This window comes from Halichoeres trimaculatus, unplaced genomic scaffold, assembly GCF_033239565.1.
Source record: "Halichoeres trimaculatus isolate MK-OKI-2021-1 unplaced genomic scaffold, fHalTri1.1 fHalTri1_scaffold_19, whole genome shotgun sequence".
Lineage (NCBI taxonomy): Eukaryota > Metazoa > Chordata > Actinopteri > Labriformes > Labridae > Halichoeres > Halichoeres trimaculatus.
In genome coordinates this window covers 27,098,141-27,119,853 of record NW_027437197.1, presented here as the reverse complement: position 1 = coordinate 27,119,853, position 21,713 = coordinate 27,098,141, and the positions used below count along the sequence as shown (strand labels likewise).

At 42.0% G+C, this 21,713-nt stretch overlaps 5 protein-coding genes across 5 annotated transcripts; all 5 read left to right on the top strand.

The window, feature by feature from the left end:
* Positions 1–3,862: 3,862 nt before the first annotated feature.
* Positions 3,863–6,943, top strand: LOC141808882 (gamma-crystallin M3-like). Its single transcript, XM_074695649.1, has 4 exons — positions 3,863–3,909; positions 6,192–6,204; positions 6,320–6,568; positions 6,662–6,943. Exons 1-4 carry the CDS (start codon positions 3,863–3,865, stop codon positions 6,941–6,943), a joined length of 591 nt encoding a protein of 196 aa, XP_074551750.1.
* A 2,119-nt stretch (positions 6,944–9,062) lies between these two features.
* Positions 9,063–9,778, top strand: LOC141808884 (gamma-crystallin M3-like). Its single transcript, XM_074695651.1, has 3 exons — positions 9,063–9,077; positions 9,172–9,414; positions 9,500–9,778. Exons 1-3 carry the CDS (start codon positions 9,063–9,065, stop codon positions 9,776–9,778), a joined length of 537 nt encoding a protein of 178 aa, XP_074551752.1.
* Positions 9,779–12,305: 2,527 nt separating this feature from the next.
* On the top strand, positions 12,306–13,016 carry LOC141808110 (gamma-crystallin M3-like). The gene is made up of 3 exons (XM_074694478.1): positions 12,306–12,314; positions 12,408–12,650; positions 12,741–13,016. The coding sequence occupies exons 1-3, from the start codon at positions 12,306–12,308 to the stop codon at positions 13,014–13,016; spliced, it is 528 nt and encodes a 175-aa protein (XP_074550579.1).
* A 4,080-nt stretch (positions 13,017–17,096) lies between these two features.
* LOC141808111 (gamma-crystallin M3-like) lies at positions 17,097–17,842 on the top strand. The gene is made up of 3 exons (XM_074694479.1): positions 17,097–17,144; positions 17,240–17,482; positions 17,570–17,842. Exons 1-3 carry the CDS (start codon positions 17,130–17,132, stop codon positions 17,840–17,842), a joined length of 531 nt encoding a protein of 176 aa, XP_074550580.1. The 5' UTR covers positions 17,097–17,129.
* Positions 17,843–20,164: 2,322 nt separating this feature from the next.
* On the top strand, positions 20,165–20,900 carry LOC141808883 (gamma-crystallin M2-like). Its single transcript, XM_074695650.1, has 3 exons — positions 20,165–20,197; positions 20,285–20,527; positions 20,625–20,900. Exons 1-3 carry the CDS (start codon positions 20,165–20,167, stop codon positions 20,898–20,900), a joined length of 552 nt encoding a protein of 183 aa, XP_074551751.1.
* The last annotated feature ends 813 nt before the right edge of the window (positions 20,901–21,713 follow it).

The following is a 21,713-nucleotide window of genomic DNA, read 5'->3' as shown; positions in this document are numbered from 1 at the left end:
TTTTCACAAGGGAATCCAGGAACTTGGCAAAATAGGCAGTTAAATGAGTTACTTGTGGGTTGAGAGGGTCAGATTCCTGATGGTATCTTGCCAGGTGAGAACAAAGGTTTCTCTAGTTTTTTAAGGTTTTTTTTGCTAGGCGCTGCCCAAGTAGCTGCCTGTTGCAGCAGCTCCCTCTTCCGTTTCTTGTAATTTTTTCGTCTCTTTTTTGTCATCTCTGTTTGTGGAGTGGATCATTACTTTGTATGGTTCATTGTTGGTCACAGACACCAAACTTTTTGTGGCTTCAGTGATATTTTTACTACTTTTCTCCTGTGTTTGTCTGGAGATCCTACATGTAACCATGGCTGCATTGTTTACATGTGAACTCAGCTGTTAGCAGCCTATAGCATGTCAATGCTAACTGGTGTAAGGCCTGAGGATTTCCCCTTAAGGTGAGGAGGAGGAGGTGAGGACGACGTGCTGGTTCTCGGGTGTGAGCTGGGAGGTGATGACGTGGACCTGTCCATCCATCCATCGTTGTTGGGAACGTGGGATCTGTCTCTGGTGGGATGGACGAGCTAGCCGTGCTAGCCCAGAGGCAGAGGGGCTGCCGGAGGGCAGAGTGGCATCGTGCTGTTCACGGACGTGGCTGACGGAGCTGACATCGGACGCCGGCGCCACATCGGAGGAGCTTCGCCTGCTGTGGGCAGACAGGATCCAGGAGACAGAGACTGAACAGACTGCTGGGGAGGCTCAGTCCTGGACCCTGTGGAAGTGGAGACTGGCTGGGCTGGAGAGTGGTGGACGGGATGTCGTCATCTATTTTCTTGTGGACCTATTTGCACTTTCTATACTCTTTCTTACTTTTGTTTTCTTAAATGCTGCTGTGACTCCTGAATTTCCCATTGGGGAAAGATAAAGTATTTTCTATTTCTAAAGGAACATGGGCAGTCTATATGTATACAAGGCGAGGCATGGCTATGTCCAAAGGTTCCATGATGCAGCCTATAATATTTTAAATTATCAGTCTTTGATGGAATAACAACGCTGCAGAATTTACAGGGCCATCCCATCTGTCATGAAAAAAATTAAATAAAAAAACAATGACACATACAAAACAATGTGCATTAAAAAAAAACAAAAAAAACACTGGTTATACAAACACGACAAACACCTGACTGACACAAAGGAATTTGTACAGATAGGCAAGTGCCTCACAAAGTAGATCTGATGATCTTCTGAAATACAATAAAAATGAAAGAATGATCAGTTTTTGACATTAACACACAGATGTACTTATGCAAAAACATTTGGTAAAGGACAACTTTATTTCTTTTTCACTTGAACAAGTGGTTTAAAACTGTACAAAAAAAGTATAGGCAGATACACAAACAGATCAAGGCTGGCTTCAAAGCATTACTAAAACCACTTTAAGACACTAGATGGCCTATAAGTCAGCGACATGAAACAAAACAGTAAATCAATGTCACATGAAGTGCAATTTTAACTTGTTTTTATTTATTTACAGTCAGAGATATTCAGATCCACCAACCAATTCTACAACAAATATCTATTTACTGATATACTCAATTGGATGTTGTTGACACAAACACCTATAAAGCAGACTGTTTTTTACACAAAATTTCATAGGAAGAATCAAATAGGGAAAAAATCAGGGAAACTGTATCAATAAAATCTTATCAATACCCATCCATACTCTTTTACTGTAATAACCAACTGCATCCTACTAACAGTCAATGACCTGAAAAGCTGTTATGTATGGAACAGGGAGATTAGCGTTTGCACTCACCCATGGACAATGATGAGGAGAATATATTTTCCTCACAGAAGAGACAGTGGATTAAATGAAGCAAAATACTTAATTGCACCACCTCTAAAATACTTTAACGTCAGACTGAAACACCTGTTGTATGCTTCATGTATCTGAATGCAAAGGATTAGACTCGGACAGAGGGCGATGTGCACACGCTATAGAATAGAACTTTAATTGTCATTGCAACAGGTACAACAAAATTGCAATTGCACTATGCATTTTAGTTAGTTAACGCAGCCTTAGGTACTGAGCTGAGGATGCTAACGTAATGCTAATGAGCAAGAAGGAGGGTGCAGCTGTTAACCATGTTACGTCCAAGTGCTTTCACGGAGCAGCAAAGTCCACCAAGGGGTCTAAACATTACCGGCAGGAATGGGAGGCCCTTTTCACTTCACGGGAGCACGGAAAACCTTGTCGCCATGGAAACAGAAAGACGCTCCCCGTGTATGGATGTTACGCTGAGGCACAGATTGCGAATTGTTATATCGCTGTCCAGAGTTGATAAGAGCTGTATGTTTCCAAAACACGCTTAGATTGACACAGAGATAACACGTGGATTTCATTGGGATAGGGCAGATACCTGCTCCCATGCCTACTTTGTGCGTGAAATGAGAATCATTCCCTGTTTGGAGCCGCACCGTCTGTCTCGTTTTTTCTTCCTCTTTACAATCAGAAAATCAAAAGCCGTTACAATGACAGGAGCTATTATACTTTTAATGATCTGAAGTGATCACATGTCTTTCAATGCTATCACCATCTGACATTTCCAATTGAACAAATGAATTAGGCTAAGACTGCAAACTGCTCACATTTTAGGTGCCAGGGCTGCACGATCAAATCAAACGTCAGCATAGAGTAATATTTGCTTGTTTCGTTTAATCTTTCTAAACCACGCTTCTTGTGAGTTTCTGTTAGTGTGATAGAGGTGTGGGGAACTTATTTTATACATCTGGCACTTGTTGTGTCCTCCTCCATTTCGCCGTTGCACTTCCTGTCAAAGTCGTCGAAAGTGTGCATCGATGCAGGCTCACTGTTGAAGGGCTGAAGTATGTGTATGAAGTATGGAGTATGAAAGCCGACTGGCAGCTGCAGGTTGTTGGACAGATACCCACAAACACAGATTGTGAAACATGGGCAAGGCATGTGGGGGGTCGAACAGAAAGTACGATCTTTACTGCATCAAGGAAATGATATACTGTCATGATATACTGCTGTCAAAGCACTTTGTAAACAAACGTTTTTAAAAGTGCTCTATAAATAAATAAAGTTTATTATATACAACGTGAACAGGAAGAAAAGTTGAAGCTTAAGGTACTCTGAGAGCTGATTCTGATCCATGTCTGCTGTTCTCCATCAAACAGGTCATCTTCTATAAAGACAGGAACTTTCAGGGTAGCTCCCATGAGTGCATGATTTGCAATTTCGTTGTACTTGTTGCAATGACAAATAAAGTTCTATTCTGTGAGTGACTGCTCCAACATGTCCCCATACCTGAGAAGGTGTACTTCTTGTAAAGTCAAGAGTGGCTGCTTCATGGTGTGTGACAGCCCCAGCTTCTTGAATAGGGGTGAGTACTAGGACTACACAGACCTGGGTTTAAGTGACTCTATCTGGTCCTGTCGTTTGATCCCTCGGGTATGAAAGAAAAACCTGACAGCATAATGTACTGATAGAAACTCATATACTAGAGGAATTTAATGCTTTATTTATCACACTTTGATGCATGTGAACTAAAATCTCTGCTTTTAATAAACTTTTTGCTGTGCTGTCAAAAACACTTTCAGAGCATGTCTGTAAATTCTGCACGGCACACTCAGATCTCAGGAGTACAGTTTGAACTCTAAACCAACCCTCTTTGTGTATCCATCAACAGAACAGAGACTCTTAAAGGATGAGGATCTATGAGAGGAGAACTTCCAGGGCCAGAGCCACGTAACGGACAACTGTGACAATATCCAGGACTGCTACCACATGAGCGACTGCCTGTCCTGCAACATGATGAATGGCCACTGGCTGTTATAAGAGCAACCCCAGTTCAGAGGTAGGATGATTTACCTGAGGCCCAGGGAGAACAGGAGCCCCACTGATGTGGAATACAGCAACATTAGGCTCAGCTCTGCCACGCGCATCGAGGATCCCTACTGAAGCAGAGAGAAAGTTAGGTGTACATGAATAAAATCAAGGAGGAATCACCCTTCACTTTGTTGCTGTCTCGTTTTTAATCAAACCACAGATATTCTGTCACAAAACACCTGCACAGCTAACCTGTCAAAACAAACTTGTACCAGTTTCTATCCAGTGTTTCTGCACCCTGTCTTAAGTCATCACAGATGAAAACATAGACCAAATAACCTGAGTATGTAAACTCTCTATGCTGTGCATTTAAAGGTAAACATTAGTTTTAGCCTTTATACAACCGTGTTACAACTCAGCCAATCCAAACCCCTTTGTGAAACAAATGAAACCAAACATACAACATGAAAAACACAAATTCATTTGAAGACATCAGATCAATAACAAAGTAGACACAGCTCAACAAAAGAGAAGTTAACAGGGTTCAAAAGGGGAATCAAAGTGCATGGAGAGGTCCAAACAAAAACAGGCTGTGTAAAGGGGAGCTGAACACGTGAGGGCAGGCTGAACCAGGGCTGCCAACAGATCTGGCTGAACCTTACACAACCAACCAGAAACGCAGCTCCCCACAGAGAGGTCTTCTGAACATTTTCAAACCTGTTGCCATGTGGCTTCTTTGGAGACCAAACTCTCAGACAGTGACTGACATTAAGGTCCATACTTTATGTACACTTAAGTTATCGCTGGTAAAATCAGCAAAATGCTGAAATAAGCTACTAAAACTCATTCAGAGCTGTTTCACATCTGCACAGAGTGGTAAAAAGTTCCAAACTGTGTTCCATTGCATTCAGCAATGTGTGATTTCTATGCAGGTGTGTAGCTCTTTCTAGAACCATCCTTACAACTTCGGTTGGAGTTGAGTTCAGCCTACAGAAGCTGTGATAGTTGTAAGGCATGTATGGACCCACTGCCCACAACCTGCCAAACCAGACCCCTCTCTCTTGATGTCACACTGGGATACTGGTGTAAAAGAAGCATCTCACTTTTTAAATGAATTTATAACGTCTCCCTTTTTCTACTCTGGTGATGTAGCTGTGAGTGACAACTGAAGTTGGCATCAAAAACACTGTTTTTTTTTAAGAACTACACAAGCTCCCCCACTCTCTGTCGTCCAGGCACACAGTTTGTGAAACTGTTTCTCACATCTTAGCATTAGTCCAATCAAAACTGAACTTGAAGATACATGTCCACATGTGAGTCTGGCTTAAATCACGAGTCAAAACTGTTTGCTGCAATACATGCATGCCGGCCATGTCGGTAATGGCAGGTCTACTCTATAAACTAATGCAAATAAAGGCTTTTGTTTCAAACTGGTGAGAGGCTCAGCAATTGTGATAAGCAACATTTGGACAAGTGTGCTCAGAAAACAACAGTTGGTAGGCACGTTCCCACAAACACGTGGATGTGCATCTTTCCTAAATTCCACCCACAGGTCATAAAGCTTGCCTCCACACGGTGGAGGCAAGCTTTATGACCTGTACTGCAGCTTGTCAGTAAGGGGGGGGGGGCTCTGAATGATTTGGCCTCACTTTAAGGAGCTGTTGTGTTCATATTCTCAGCATGCAAAGGATTTCATCATGCATTGGTGTTACGTTCAGTGTTGCTGATCAATAAAATGTTTGTGGTTACAGCGGAGCAGAAAAACAGGGGTGTAAAGGGAGAAAAATGTAAATATCAAAATTTCAGCAAAAACTTGGTACAGGATTTAGAAAGTATTGAAATGTAGGTCTTAGGCTGCAAAATATTGGAAAGAGAAGTATGGGTACCTTAAATATCTGCTCTCTGTTCCATTCATCCCCTTAAAGAAATGGAATATAGAGATTAATCCTGAGATGAGTTTTTTGTTCTGTTCTACTTCATACTGACCTTTCCACTGAATGGAATTCAGCCACATTTGATTTATTTCTGTATATTGTATGCATGCATTGGGATAATGGTCATGAGCTGTGAATGGAACAAAGCGCATCCTGACACTGAAAGTACAAAGGACCCCAGCTGATGTGTGACCCACCTGTCCCACACAGGAGGGTAACTGTACTTGGCAAAGCACTGTATGCTTCCAGTCTGGAATAATAACCATTTACAGACTGATTTAACACACATTATAGGCCCGTATGCTGAGCCGCTGACTCAGATATTCTACACAATAGCTCTATAGAACATTTAGCTATCACCCCGGGTATAAATGCGGCACAGAGTTCAGCTGGGGGAAGCAGCAGTGCATCAGGAATCAGCTTAACACCAAAATGGGCAGAGTATGAGCACAGTTTACTCTTAAATGATTTTTTTTTAGGAATAAGCAAAAAATAAAAAAGAACACTAAGGATCCACAGACACAGAGTTTTTCATCATGTTCTGTTTGGTTTTCAGATCATCTTCTACGAGGACAGGAACTTCCAGGGTCGCTCCTATGAGACCAGCAGCGACTGTGCTGAGCTGACCTCCTACCTGAGCCGCTGTAACTCTTGTAGGGTGGAAAGCGGCTGCTTCATGGTGTACGAGCGTCCCAACTTCATGGGCCATCAGATGCTGGCCAGGAGGGGCGAGTACCCCGACAACCAGCGCCTGATGGGGATGAGCATGAGCGACTGCATCCGTTCCTGCCGCATGATCCCCATGGTATGACGCTCAGCAGTTTGAAGCAGCTCTTAAACTAAACCCTGCATCTGTCAGCTCTTTATGATCATAATCTGCTGTGTCTCTGTCTTACAGCACAGAGGTCCCTTCAGGATGAGGGTTTACGAGAAGGAGAACTTTGGAGGCCAGATGAATGAGGTGATGGACGACTGTGACTCCATCCAGGAGCGCCTGCGTATGTCTGACTGCCAATCTGCTCAGGTTCTGGACGGCCACTGGCTGCTGTACGAGCAGCCCCATTTCAGGGGCAGAATGATGTACCTAAGGCCCGGCGAGTACAGGAGCATGAGGGACATGGGAACCAGCCCCATGGACATGAGGATTGGGTCCATCAGGCGTATCATGGACTCCTGTTAGAGAAACCAAACAGGCTCTTCCTTCCATGATGTAATACTTCAATCTGAATAAAGAGTTTTTAAATTTAACACTTATGTTGGCTTTTAAAAAATGAACCAACCTCTGAGCCTGGAGGAAATTTAAGGCAGTGTCACGACATGTAGAGACAAATTTGAGCCTGAAGCATGCTGCTGTTTTCGTAGGTGACCTCCATGGTCAAGTCAAGACTTCTTAAGCCCATAAAATGTCTTTTGTCTTATATGATGCAATAAAAATGATCTCCAAAGGATGAAAACTTGAGCTCTGTCTGAAATATATACTGAACTGGATGGTCTTAACAGGGTGGGTAGAAAGATACATGACTTTACTGGAGGAGCAAATGAATTACCAAAGAAATGAACTCAAAGGTTTTCTTCTCGAGTACAACACAAATGAGAAATGAGACACATAATGAGTTAGAGATGAACCAAACTTGGAAAGGTCTTGGGTGCAGGAGATCCAGAGTAAGCCTTTCATTTTTAGTTCATACTTTGCAAAAACACCTGCCACTTGTTTTCACACCAGGTGAAGACCTTTGCTTTAAGTTCCAGAGAGCAGGGCATGTCGTCAGCCAGTAAGAAGGGTGGAGAAAGTGAAACGTTCTCTAACGTAATAAGGGACAAAAGAGGAATGTTAACCCTCTTTTACTTTTGAAAACTTAAGTCTGTGTTCATCTTATCCAAGGTGTCATGAATGAAACAGGGTGAAGAACCTTCTGTACCATGTTGGTATAAAATGCAACAAGCACATTCTTTTTTTAAATTAAAAAAAAAACTCAGTCCCTGAAAACACTGTGAAATCAGTCTCTGTCATTATAAGCCTTGTTTCCATGTGTGATAAGGACAGATTGTAAGGTCAAAACTTTGCTCAGAGCCACATGAATGTCTGAAATATTCATTAAAACCAAGAAAAAGTGTGATCTGATCATCTTTGTTGTAATTCTCATCAAGAAATAAGAACCAGATAACCAAGTAAGAACAAAAATGGCTGTTCATTGTCCTAACAGGTCGTTTCAAAGGTTTAAAATGCCTGTATATAAAAGTTTATAACTGTTCAGCAATATCAAAAAGGACACACATTTTACTGAATAGGACACCAGAAATATCCCTCCTTCCCAACTTCAGATACAAACATTTTTTTTTGCGTATGACAATGACTTCATGTACCAGGAATCTCTTAAATAGATAAAGCCAAGGAAAGGAAAGTTCTCATAGGCATCAATACATTTAGTTAAAATCCAACACACTTTTTGTTCCAATGAGTTCCACATCGTCCAAAATAAAACCTCCAAAACCTTATCTGTGAAAAATCTCTCTGAAAAGGTTTCCACATGATTTCAGTTGCTTCCAGCTTTGTATGGACAGCAACTCTGTGGCAAAGTGTGCTTGCAAAATTGAACACACTTACCCCTGTGGTTCTAAATGGACAATAATCCTGAACTCATAATGACAGAAGAGTAAGAGGCATCAGTCCAACTTAAAAAGAAAATCCAGACAAAATGGATCATGATCATAAATGTTCTGACAGTATGGGCTACAACTTTGGTGTAGTTATTTCACACTCTAGTAAAGCACACCATGACTAAAAGATGATACAAATAAAGATTGAATCATTCCTATTTGATCACTTTGCCCAGGCTCAGTCCAGCACCAATTGATTTCATCTCCTTGGTTCCAAAGTTCATTTATTGTAAGAAAATGTTCACGTTTTACCTTGTTTTGATATTTCATTACAGTTTTTAACAGAGATAATGCTAACAGGTTAAAGCTTTATACACCTCAATAAATGGAACATCATACGCTCTGAGGGGTCAGGCTGGAGGTCATATTACAGTTGGAAGCTTCCCATTATTGTCTCTGTGTGAGACAACAATGCTGCATGTATACAGTACATGCATTTGCACCACAGTGGTATAGTGCTGGATAATAACCCTTTAGTGCCCTGACTGCTCAGTAGGCTTCTATGGCATGTTGCTGGCTCAGGGATTTGCACAATAGAAGCCTGACATACTTTTTTCACATTGAGCAAGTATAAAAGTAACCGTGACCACTGACGGCAGAACACAGTAGCCACAACTCAGCCCTGAAGAACAAGCATAATCATGACCATGGGCAGGGTAGGTATTGGGACTGAACAGGAGGACTGAACATGAAAGCATGGTTAAGTTTCATAGCTTTGGTTGTGCTCATGAGGCATTCTTGTGATTTCAGATCATCTTCTACGAGGACAGGAACTTCCAGGGTCGTCATTATGAGACCAGCAGCGACTGTCCTGAGCTGACCTCTTTCCTGAGCAGGTGTCACTCCTGCAGGGTGGAGAGCGGCTGCTGCATGGTGTACGACCGTCCTAACTACACGGGGAACCAGTACCTCCTGAGGAGAGGCGAGTACGCTGACTATATGAGCATGATGGGAATGTCTGACTGCATCAGGTCCTGCCGTATGATCCCTCTGGTAAGACATTCTCTCCCTGCACAGCTTCTCCCTTTGATGTCTTTGTATGTTTGACCTCATGTAAATCCAAACATTCCCTCTGCAGCACAGAGGAGCCTACAGGATGAGGCTCTATGAGAGGGAGAACTTCGCTGGTCAGATGAAGGAGCTGAATGAGGACTGCGACAACATCCAGGACCGCCTGCGCATGTCTGAGTGTCAGTCCTGTAACGTGATGGACGGTCACTGGCTGCTGTACGAGCAGCCCCACTTCAGGGGCAGAGTGATTTACCTGAGGCCTGGAGAGTACAGGAGCCTGAGGGACATTGGCTCCAACAGCATGAGGATCCAGAGTTTGAGGCGTATCATGGATACCTGCAACTAAGTTTTCTCTAAATAAAAAAAAGTACCCAACCCAACTCTGCTGACTTTTGTTTCTCTGATTGTTAGAGGGCCAAAGCAGCAGGGGGAGAGAGATCAAGGGGTATAAGGGCACAACCTCTGTGGTAGACTCGAATGCAAACTAAGAGCAAACAATAAAGATTATAATTCATACAACATATACCAAGTGTCATGTGTGCCAAACAGTGATTCTTAACCCTTTAAACACAGCACATGTTATCTTAATATGGTAGTTAAACAACATTAGCTAAGGAAAACTCATGCAGAAAACACTGCTAAATGGAAACATGGATCACAAACACTCACAAACATACTGTATTTAGAGGAAAAATGCCTCTAAACCACATCATGCTACAACATATATATCAGCTGTAACTGTTTGCAATTCATCAGAGCCTCACTCAGGGGTGGATGGCTGGGCTACAACCTGTGATGATGTAGCTCATGTAACTGACCAGTGAGCTAACAATAAAGGGTGACCAAGTCCAGTCAGGTGACCAAGTGAAGTCATTTACTTGACTTAACATGCACAACACCAGTCTCTTTATTACACATATACTCTGTAAACATAGTCTTGTGTTATGTAATGTTACAGTAAAGATGAATTACTGCCTCAGTTTATCAGTTATCAGACAACATGACAAGTGTGCCAAATGAACTGGCCTGACCTGATGTATTACATTGGAAATGCTGATTCAAATGAATAGTCCAACAGCAGCTGGGATTAGCACCAGCCCTGCCCGTGACCCCCCTGCCAGTAGGGTGAGCAGTATAGATGGTGAATGGATGAACGTTTAATCATTCAGTAAAACAACACCAAACTCATGCAAAGCCCACACCAGTGCCATCACCTGCAGACAAAGCCATCCACTTATCAGTTAGCCTCACTCTGACATGGTTCAACAATAAACACATTCAGTGCCACTATCTCAGATTTGGGCACATTAAATTTCATCTCACACCTCACTCTTTCTACAAAACAAACCAATAACAGCTGGGGAGCACTGTGGGATGAAGCCAACAGAACTACATCATCTGAAATCTTTGAGGACCTCCTGGACTCAAACGACAAGTCCAAGGAGTGCATCATGGTTAGCATCATTCTGTGTGCAGAATGTATGCTTTAGATCCAGAAAATATAGGCTACAAAGAAAATGCAAAACAAATGGAAGAAAATAGTTTCCTGGAACTAGTAGCAACTCCAGACCAAGGAAACTGTACCCTCACAGAGATGAGGGCATGTGGTAAATCATCAGTGACTACCAGGGCTATATTCTCCCCTTCCACGGTTATTTCCAAAGATAATATCAGACTTTTGATACCGAACATTACCTTTGAGGTTTTTAACTAGTTGGTGAAAGGGAAGGGAAAACAACCATCCCAGCCCAGCAGTTAAACTATTTCCAGTTTTGCTACAGTCCAACAGATATGCATTAGGAGTATGTTTATGTTTGTAAGATGAAATTCACAGATTATTTTTTATCAACTCTGGCAGAAATGAATAATACAAAAAGTCCTGAGCTGCCCGTTTGCATCTCTAAGAATTAGCAGAAATGTTTTGCAGAACAATGCATGAAAAGATGTTCTTTGCAACCTCAGGTCTGTGCACGTCTATGGCTATAATTTTCAAGTTTGATGCCTGAATTAGGAGTCTGTGGTGATGGTTTACTCCACTGCCTGCCACCCCTACTACATTCCCCAGTTTCTAACTCCAGCTGCTGTACTTCCTCTACATAAAGTCATCAACAGTCCCCAAAATAATCCCAAATTAAGCCATCTCATCAAACATGAGGGTTTTTTTTCCATGTGCCACCTTAACATAGAAATTATGAATGCCTTTGAATTAAAACTTGTGCTTAACACACAAACATATATTCAGTAAAATCTTTCTGAGTCTCTCAAATACGTAATGCATTTTATGCTTTAATCATTCTTTAATCCAGATCACATTACTGAGACTGTGACTGTGCAAACCTCTCTGCAAGCACACCCCGAAGGTAAAGTGTCTTAAAGCCACAGTCACTATCATCAATATCTGCATAATGTTTATCTTCAAATCATCAGTGTTTGTGGTGAAGTGATTTCTGTCGGGTTATGAATTTTGCTGTTCAATGGAGAACACACACACAATAATACACACACACACACAGAAAGAGAGAGAGAGAGATACAGTGCTCATAATCTAATAGAAGCAGAAGTGGAAACAAGCTTTTTTTGTTGACTGTACATGTACTGTAGTGATGCCATATAACAAGACAACTACAGCATAAAATATGCTTTGTTCCTGCAAAAGGAAAATTCTGTGCAGAGACTGTGCCCCTGTTGGTAAATGAGTAAGCAACTCAAAACTCTATAGGCTTCTATAGTGTGTTGCTGGGTCAGGACTTTGAACAATAGAGGGGGCACAGAGTCTTTGTATCTGACCAGGTATAAATGAAACTTGTTCAGACTGGCAGAGCATCAGTTCAATCACAGTTCTATCAAAGATCTGCGAAACCACCACCACCAACATGGGCAAGGTAGGACAAATAAAAAATATTTATAAATCAGCATTAAATATCTGAAATGTTTGTTTGGATAATTTGATTAACTGTTAAACTTTTTATTTACAGATCATCCTGTATGAGGAGAGGAACTTCCAGGGTCGCTCCTATGAGTGCATGAGCGACTGCGCTGACATGACCTCCTACCTGAGCAGGTGCCAGTCCTGCAGGGTGGAGAGCGGCTGCTTCATGGTCTACGACCGCCCCAACTTCATTGGGAACCAGGTCTTCATGAAGAGGGGCGAGTACGCCGATAACATGAGCATGATGGGAATGAGCAGTGGTATCAGGTCCTGCCGTCTGATCCCCATGGTAGGTATCAATCAGATCCAAAGAGATAACACCTGAGATAAAAGCCTGCTGGTACAAACAAACAAACGTCTTCTCTTTTCCTATTAACAGCACAGAGGCCAGTTCAGAATCAGGATCTTTGAGAGGGAGAATTTCAACGGTCAGAGCAACGAGCTGACTGATGACTGCGACAGCATCATGGAGCGCTACCGTATGTCCGACTGCCAGTCCTGTAATGTGCTGGAGGGCCACTGGCTGCTGTTTGAGCAGCCCCACTTCAGGGGCAAGATGGTGTACCTGAAACCCGGCGAGCATAGGAGCCTCAGAGAGATTAGCATGAGCCTCTCCAGGATTCAGAGCATGAGGCGTATCATGGACATGTGCTAATTGTACATTTTAATTTCAATAAATGATATGACTTTCTAAACTTTGGTCTCACTGAGTTATAGCAGTATCCCTGTACTAGAAATACATTTTTTTATTTTTTATTTTTTTTAGTTTGACTGCTTTGAGTGATCAGCTGTTCATGGTCCAGTCTGCATAATCACAACACTTAGACAGTGATCCCTGATATTTTATCCACTGTCTCCATCAGGCTCATTTTTATACGATACAATGTGTAATAGCCCAGTTACTCAACTGAGAGTCACCACTAATTCTAGTAGCACACAAGTCAAAGCCATGAGACCACACACATCAGGAAAGTTCAGACTCATTTTTAAAAATCTCTGAACACACACAGGATGATTTTATTAGGCCTCTAGACCACACACCTGATGTGGTAACGAGCCAACAGACATTAGATCTCACAGACACTTATGTGATCAAACATGACTTCAGGAGATAAACAAACATGGGGGGCAATCAGTGTCATCAACTGAATATCCTAGCATATGTTGGAAGAGAAGACTGTGGGTGGTTTATCCCAAAGCTGGCCTTCCAGTGTTCCTATTGGCGCTGTGGAGAGAGTTGTGTTTGGAGAGTTTCAGCAATGTCCGGTTGGTGGTGAGCCTTGAATCAGGTCATGCCCCTGATCATTAAGGTGACAGTAACTCTGTCTGGTAAACTTTCATACCTTGCGCTCTTCTCTTAAAGGCGTCTTAATTTCTAATTGGACTAGTGAAAATATCAGCCTCTAAAAGTTGTCAAAATGTCAAAAGAGTTGTTAACAGATTTACTGACCTGCTTCCTGCAAGTTGTGGCTGTTTGGGTCACATGATTATCCTCTGGCAACTTTGTCCCACTTTCACCTTGACTAGTTTCTAAAAGGACCCTGCACCATCCTGGCGTGAGCTATCAGCGGGAGCATAAGAGTTAGCTCTGCTATGATGAATAGCTCTTGTGGGGAGTTACTAGTCCGGGAGAGGCAGTACCCACCATAAAGGTCAAAGGAATGGAAACACTTGGTGATGCATTCATTTAAGTCTGGTTCATGTGGTCTGATCCAACAGAAGATCTACTGGAGCTTAAAAGAGCTGGTTCTAATAGAAAGGAGTCTGAACAAACAGATCACAGTTTGTTGTGTGTGGGGCTGTGTAACTGCAGACCGCTCAGGGTGTCCGTGTGACCTGACTAAAAAATCCAGGGCGTTGACTTTGTCTCTAAATTCCCCATTAGTCCACTCAACATTTGTTGGAGTAGCTGGACAACCAAGTCCAAGGCTCCACCCCCTGGACCTTTATGGGGATCTTTATAGGGAATCTCAGCTTGAGGAAAGTGAATAAGGAGAGAGGATGTTCTGCTAAATGGTGAAAATATTTGTCTGCCACTTGTTTCCAGCTGTTGGTTTTAATAGCATGTTAGCTCTTCCAAATTAGCATAAGTGGCCTCGAGTCTCTGGTTACTCATTTATATGTGATTTGATACAAGAAACCAAATTATTCCAGCTTTCAAATATAACAAAGGCAAGTAAAGGTTTTTATTCATATTCAGTATAAACGTGTTGATTGTACAAGCATATATTAGTATTTCTGTGCTGCTCAACAAGAGAAATGGCCTTAATTTAGACATTTTTTATGAATAATAAAATGCTGGTTTTGTGATTGAACACAACTGGGGATCAATATCAAATCAGAATTGAGTATATGTTACTCTTAAAGTTCTTGCTTCATTGCCTATGTCCAATCAGGGTTTAGTCCACATGTGTTTAATGTAGAGACTATAGCCATGTTTCCACCAAGAAGACCAGTTCGGTTTGTCTTGGTACGGTGCACTTTTTGAGGCGTTTCCACTGACTCATTCCGGGACAGATCCCTAAAAACCAAGACAAGCCGACCTACTTTTTTGGGACCCTTTCTTATGGGTGCCAGACTGAACTGATCCGCTCTTGGAAGGTGGAGCAACACACTGCAGACTGTTGATTGGTCAAAAGAATTGTCACTGCTGTCACCACGACAGCAGCTGCATTTCTCCTGGCGGCACACAGACTTCTCTGAAACGAAGCTTAATTGCACTTTGTATCGAAGAGCTACATGTCAATCACAGAGAGGACGAAATGCTGCATGTCTTCCATCCGTGCTCTTTGTTTACTGTGTCGCGTTTTTTCTTCTTTGTTGAATTTGATAGCGAGGTAGGCTGCTGCGGCGTCGCGCTATTGTTTAACAGCTGCGGCTTCCAGCATCCGACTTACACGCCGCCTACCATGAGAGGGCACAGTTTGCTGTGGAAATGCAAACGGGATTAGGCTTAATTGTACCAAACCGTCCCAAACCGTACTGAACCAACCTGGACTGCTTGGTGGAAACGCAGCTCAAGTCTCTTTCTGAGCCTCAAAAGCAATGGTAACTACTTCTGTCTCACTCTTGTAAAGGTCTCTGACATGCAGGCTACCATAAAATATGGACAAGCCTGTATGTTCTTGCTTTAAATCTAAACATAAGATGTTTATAAAATGTTTGTAGCTTCCTCCTGAAATGATGTCTGTGAAAGCATTGATGAAATGACGTCAATGAGAATAGAAAATAGAATAGAAAAGACAATACTTATTTATCCCCGAGGGGAAATTCAGGAGTCACAGCAGCAATCAAGAAAACAAAAGTAAGAAAATGTATAGAAAGTGCAAAAAGGTCCACAAGAAAATAGATGACGACATCCTGTCCACCACTGGTCCACCACTCTCCAGCCCAGCCAGTCTCCACCTCCACAGGGTCCAGGACTGAGCCTCCCCAGCAGTCTGTTCAGTCTCTGTCTCCTGGATCCTGTCTGCTTACAGCAGGTGAAGCTCCTCCGATGTGTCGCGGCGTCCGATGTCAGCTCCGTCAGCCACGTCCTTGAACAGCACGATGTCGCTGGGCTAGCACGGCTAGCTCGTCCATCCCACCGGAGATAGATCCCACGTTCCCAACAACGATGGATGGAAGGACAGGTCCACGTCGTCACCTCCCGGCTCACACCCGAGAACCAGCACGTCATCCTCACCTCCTCCTCCTCACCTTGAGGGAAATCATCAAGCCTTACACTAGTTAGCATTGACATGCTACAGGCTGCTAACAGCTAATTTCACATGTAAACAATGCAGCCATGGTTACATGTAGGATCTCCAGACAAACACAGGAGAAAAGTAGTAAAAATATCGCTTAAGCCACAAAAAGTTTGGTGTCTGTGACCAACAATGAACCATACAAAGTAATGATCCACTCCAAACACAAAGATGATGAAAAAGAGATGAAAAAAATTACAAGAAACAGACAAAGAAGAGAGAGCTGCCGCAACAGGCAGCTACCTGGGCAGCGCCTAGCAACAAAAAAAATAGATAATAGAATATAAGTAATGTAATAGTAGTATAATAGTAGTATAATAGAATATGATAATAGAAGATAAGTAGGGGTATGAATATAGTGAAGTTCAATCAAAATACAGTGGCATTAACTTCAAGTTTGTATGCTACTGTTTCAGGACAGAGAGTCATGTTTCAGTTTTAAAGTTTTCGCATCATTCAAGGCAACTTCAATATTCAGAGCCAAAAATCATTACTACAGGCAGAGATAAATGAAACAGCTCTGTGTTGAGTTAGGCAGGCCCAAAGAATTTATGATCAGACTTCACTTCTCGTAAATTTAGCCAGTTGTGTGTTTATTCACTGCACACTTAGAGTGAACGTTTAATCCGTGCCTTATATAGACCAGGGCAGGTTCAATGTATATTATATACGGGCACGTCAGACTATCTGGTCACATAAGGGGAGAGTCGTGTCTATAAATTGTGCTCTCACCAAGCAAAGGGGCATACAGTGTGTTTTTAAAAGTGTAAAGAGGACCATTGTTTGCTCCTCTGCATTGTAACTTCCCTATGGAAAAATCCATTCTAAAGTCTTCTAGGGGATCCAGTCACATGATGCCCCTCAGCACTCTATAGGCCTCTATACCATGTTGCTGGGTCAGGGCTTTCAACAATGGGAGCCACAGATTCTTTGGGTTCGGTCAGGTATAAAAGTAACGCTTAAAAGAGAACAGGCATCAGTTTAGCAGCAGCACAGTTCTCTGAGGAACTAACACTACAATCATGACCATGGGAAAGGTAGGTTTACCCCCAGCAACAGATTTTTATAGTTTCCTCTACTGTGCCATTATTATCCCTTTAAAATGCTGACTCTGCATTCTGCCCTTTCACAGATCATCTTCTTCGAAGACAGGAACTTCCAGGGCCGTTCCTATGAGTGCATGAGCGACTGCTCAGACATGACCTCCTACCTGAGCAGGTGTCACTCCTGCAGGGTGGAGAGTGGCTGCTTCATGGTTTATGACCGTCCTAACTTCATGGGAAACCAGGTCCTGATGAGGAGGGGCGAGTATGCTGACTACATGAACATGATGGGAATGAGGGACTGCATCAGATCGTGCCGTATGATCCCCATGGTAGGTGCAAAAGGAATTAAAGCCACGATTGATCTACTTTTCTCCCACAGCACAGAGATTAATCAAATTTCTTCTTCCCAATAACAGCACAGAGGCCAGTTCAGGATGAGGATCTATGAAAGGGAGAACTTTGCCGGCCAGATGAACGAGCTGATGGAGGACTGTGACAACATCCAGGAGCGCCTGCGTATGTCCGACTGTCAGTCCTGTAACGTGATGGATGGTCACTGGCTGCTGTACGAGCAGCCCCACTTCAGGGGCAGGATGGTTTACCTGAGGCCTGGAGAGTACAGGAGCTTCAGAGAGCTGGGCTTGAGCGGCACCAGGTTCATGAGCATGAGGCGCATCATGGACTTGTAAAAACTGTTGAATAATTTGTCAAAATAAGTCAAAATAAAAGTTTTTAACTAAAACCTTCTGCCTGTTGGGTCCTTTAAACTGCAAGCATTTCTGGGTTACTATTTTCTTTTTGCAGGAAACATGTTCTTGATTGTTTTAAGCACACTGAACCAAATGTAACAGAGAAATGTCAAAGAATATGTCCATCAGGACAGTTTTCCGACACTCAGTGCTCACAGAACACATATGAAGAAACAGGGTGGTTTGTGGCTGGCAGTAGAAATTAAACAGAAGTCAAGGGGATATGGCTGATATCAGATAAATATCTATAACAATCTGTTGGCATTTGGTGTTACGTCGGTTCCCTTATATTAGATCAGTCCAAAAAAAGTAATGTTCTATAAAATCAGATTCATGATGACTGAACTCCGGGGTAAAGTTGACTAGAACAGGAACAACTGATTAAGAACTTTTGGGAAGCTAATACCACAAATTTTAGAACCTTAAAAACATGATGTTATCATTCAATTTAATTATGGTTCAAACTGTAAACTATCAGCCAGAGGAGTCAGTTCAGTGGTTTAGATAACCTCTTGACCTCTGACCCCAGTGCAGCAGTGAGTTCAAACCCCACTAACTTGTTGTTTATACCGGCTGGAGTATAAGGCCCAACGTTTTTGTCTGATCTGACCTGCTCCTGAACTTTTCTCTGGCTCTAACCTCAGTCATGAAAAAAAAATCTGATCCATGGTGGGTTATTTTAGTCAGTTAATCTAAAGGAAGCACAAATTCAACAAAAAAGACAAAAGGGTAAAAAAAAAACTACCTTAACTTCTGATGTACACATCATGTGACTGCTTCCTGAGGTGGTAACAGGTTTTATCTCTGATGAATTATTGCAAAAACTTTGAATTTAGTAAGAGTTCCATATGACCTTGAAGTAGTAGTGTGTCAGCTTCCCATGCCATGGATACTTCTGATTCTCTGAACCTTCTAATGATATTTTCTTGTGTAAGTGATGAAATCCGTTTATTTTTTCTCATTTTACCCCGAGGAACGTTTTTCATAGTGCTGCACGATTTGGGGAAAAGGTGCGATTTGCGATTAGGTGGACAATATTGCGACTGCGATTGTGCTTGCGATTTAATAAAAAAAGTTATGTCATGATGAGTCTACAGACTTGCTTGGTTATCATGGAGAAAAATCTGAATTGCATGTGCTGACATTGCGATTGCGATATCCTCTTTTGCGATTACGTAATTGCATGTGCTGACATTGCGATTGCGATAATCGTGCAGCCCTAGTTTTTCACAAACTGTTGACTGTTTGCTCACGCAGTCACTCAGTAGAGAACATCTTCCCATGAGAGTTCAATGAGAGTCTCCTTTTCATATCCAGTCATGTAACCAACCTGTTGATCACAAACCAGGTTACTTTGGAGACATTCCCCCAGCTGTTTTTTTAGTGTTATGGAACTTTTTACTGTTTTGTGTTTTTAGTTTCAAGCTCTATGCTGACATCTTAAGTTAAAGTGAGCAGATATTTTGTCATTCACAGTATTCATCTAAGGTATTCTATTTATTTAAAATAAAACACATTTAAATAATTTATAAGCCTTTAAAATCGGTTTTTATCAGCATTTTAGGCAGCATCCCAACAGTTCTGGTATTGGGGTTGTGTGAAGGAAGGAACCTCCTATAAGCTGCTGACTTCAATAGTAATTCTTTGCCGTCTTATTTATGTTTGAACAGGGAAAATAATGTTTCCAATAAAGCAGTTGACAAAGTAAAACAATGGTTTCTTAAAAACATTTTGCCTAAAAAAAAAGGCAAGCTCTAAGACTTGAACTTGACAGACAGTGCAGTGAAATTAAGATGGATAAACTGTAAGAAAAAACCTCTGATTTCAAAAGAAAAGAATGAATCACAATACACCAGTCTTCAAACTGTGGCTGATTCATAGCTCATTAACTTATATTCCCACTGAGCCTGAAACTTGTGTGTGAAACAAATAAACACCCAGAGGCTCACATTTGAAAACAATGGCATCAAATTGTCATTAATACAGGTTTCACCAGTCACATGACCAACAGTCACAACCAATTCATCACATTAGCAGCATTGTGAAAAGTGCTTTCAGTTATGAGAGAAAAGACCTTTCTAAAGCCTGTAAGGTACTCAGTCCCCTGAAAAATGGACATAACCTCAGCTTTCTATAGAGTCAATGGTAGTAGTTGCAAGGTAAGGGGTTCTCTGAAGGGGCCCTCCCAGTCTTTACATGTAGCTGGGTATAAAAAGAAAGGGTTAAAACAGGTAGGCAGCCAGTTCAGCAGCTGCAGCCAACATGAGCAACACCGGCATTAACATGAGGGGCAAGGTTTGCTAAACTCAGCATTTGAAAAAAGAAGATTTTATATTTAAATCATTCATTCTTTTTTAAGCTTTATACCTCTTCTTCTTCCAGATCGTCTTCTACGAAGACAGGAACTTCCAGGGCCGTTCCTATGAGTGCATGAGCGACTGCTCGGACATGACCTCCTACCTGAGCAGGTGTCACTCTTGCAGAGTAGAGAACGGATGCTTCATGGTGTACGACCGTCCTAACTTCATGGGAAACCAGTACTTCATGAGGAGGGGCGAGTATGCTGACCACATGAGCATGATGGGAATGAGGGACTGCATCAAGTCTTGCCGTATGATCCCCATGGTAGGTGTACCACAACATGCATTTTTTTTAGATTTAAAACACTTCTAAAAGTTTACATCAAAACATTTTGTTTGTTTTAACCTCTTCCCAAAAACAGCACAGAGGTCAGTTCAGGATGAAGATCTATGAGAAGGAGAACTTCAATGGTCAGAGCAACGAGCTGATGGACGACTGTGAGAACATCATGGACCGTTACCACATGCCTGACTGTATGTCCTGTAACGTGATGGATGGCCAGTGGCTGCTGTTTGAGCAGCCCCACTTCAGGGGCAGGATGATCTACCTGAGGCCCGGGGAGTACAGAAGCTTTAGGGAGCTCGGCACCAATGGCTCCAGGTTTATGAGCATGAAGCGTATCATGGATTCCTGCTAAATGTTGACAGAATGTTCAATGAATGTATACATGCCTCTAAATAAAAACCATCTGTACTATTTAACTTTCTGCCTGTCTCAACAAAAGGTTATTTAGCATTACAGGGAACAGTAAGAAAGGTTTGAAGGAAAGACAAATGTGGCTGCTCAAACCACTGATAGGAAGGTTTACAGTTTTTTCTTCTTTATGTATGAATCTTATGGGCTACTAGTCAGAAGATGTTTAAAAGTAACCAAGCACAGCAAAAAATAAACTGCTGTTCTTTTTGTTTAATATTACATGATACACTAACTAATCTCACTCATTTTAGCATGAAACAATCACTGCAAACAATTATTAGAAGGTTCAAAAGAAAAAAACAACAACAGTGCATTAACTTACAAACTAATGTCAACCAAAGTATCTAGGCTTTACCATTTTTGCAGGTACTGAGAGTACATGTGTACATGTGTACATGTGTGTATCTGAGATGTTGTTGAGTTTCGAGAACAGTCTGTACATGATGGTGTTACATGAGTGGTAATCTTGTGTATCTTGTATCATATGCTAGATAATGTTCCTCTGATTTTACAGGATTGGCTTTGTGTGCTGTTGTTTCAATTGACCTATGGCCAAGTCCTGGATTAAGTTGTGATGAGCCACTCACAGTGCGTATATCCATCCCCGTATAATCACACATTCTCTGCCTGGACGTCCATTGAAATGCATTGCACAAAGTCATTTCTTATTCAGCTTTATGAGGTTTTTCTGAGATTTTAGGTTTAAAAATGGTCAAATGGTGTTCATGGTGTACAGGCCTCCTGAGAGGCTGGG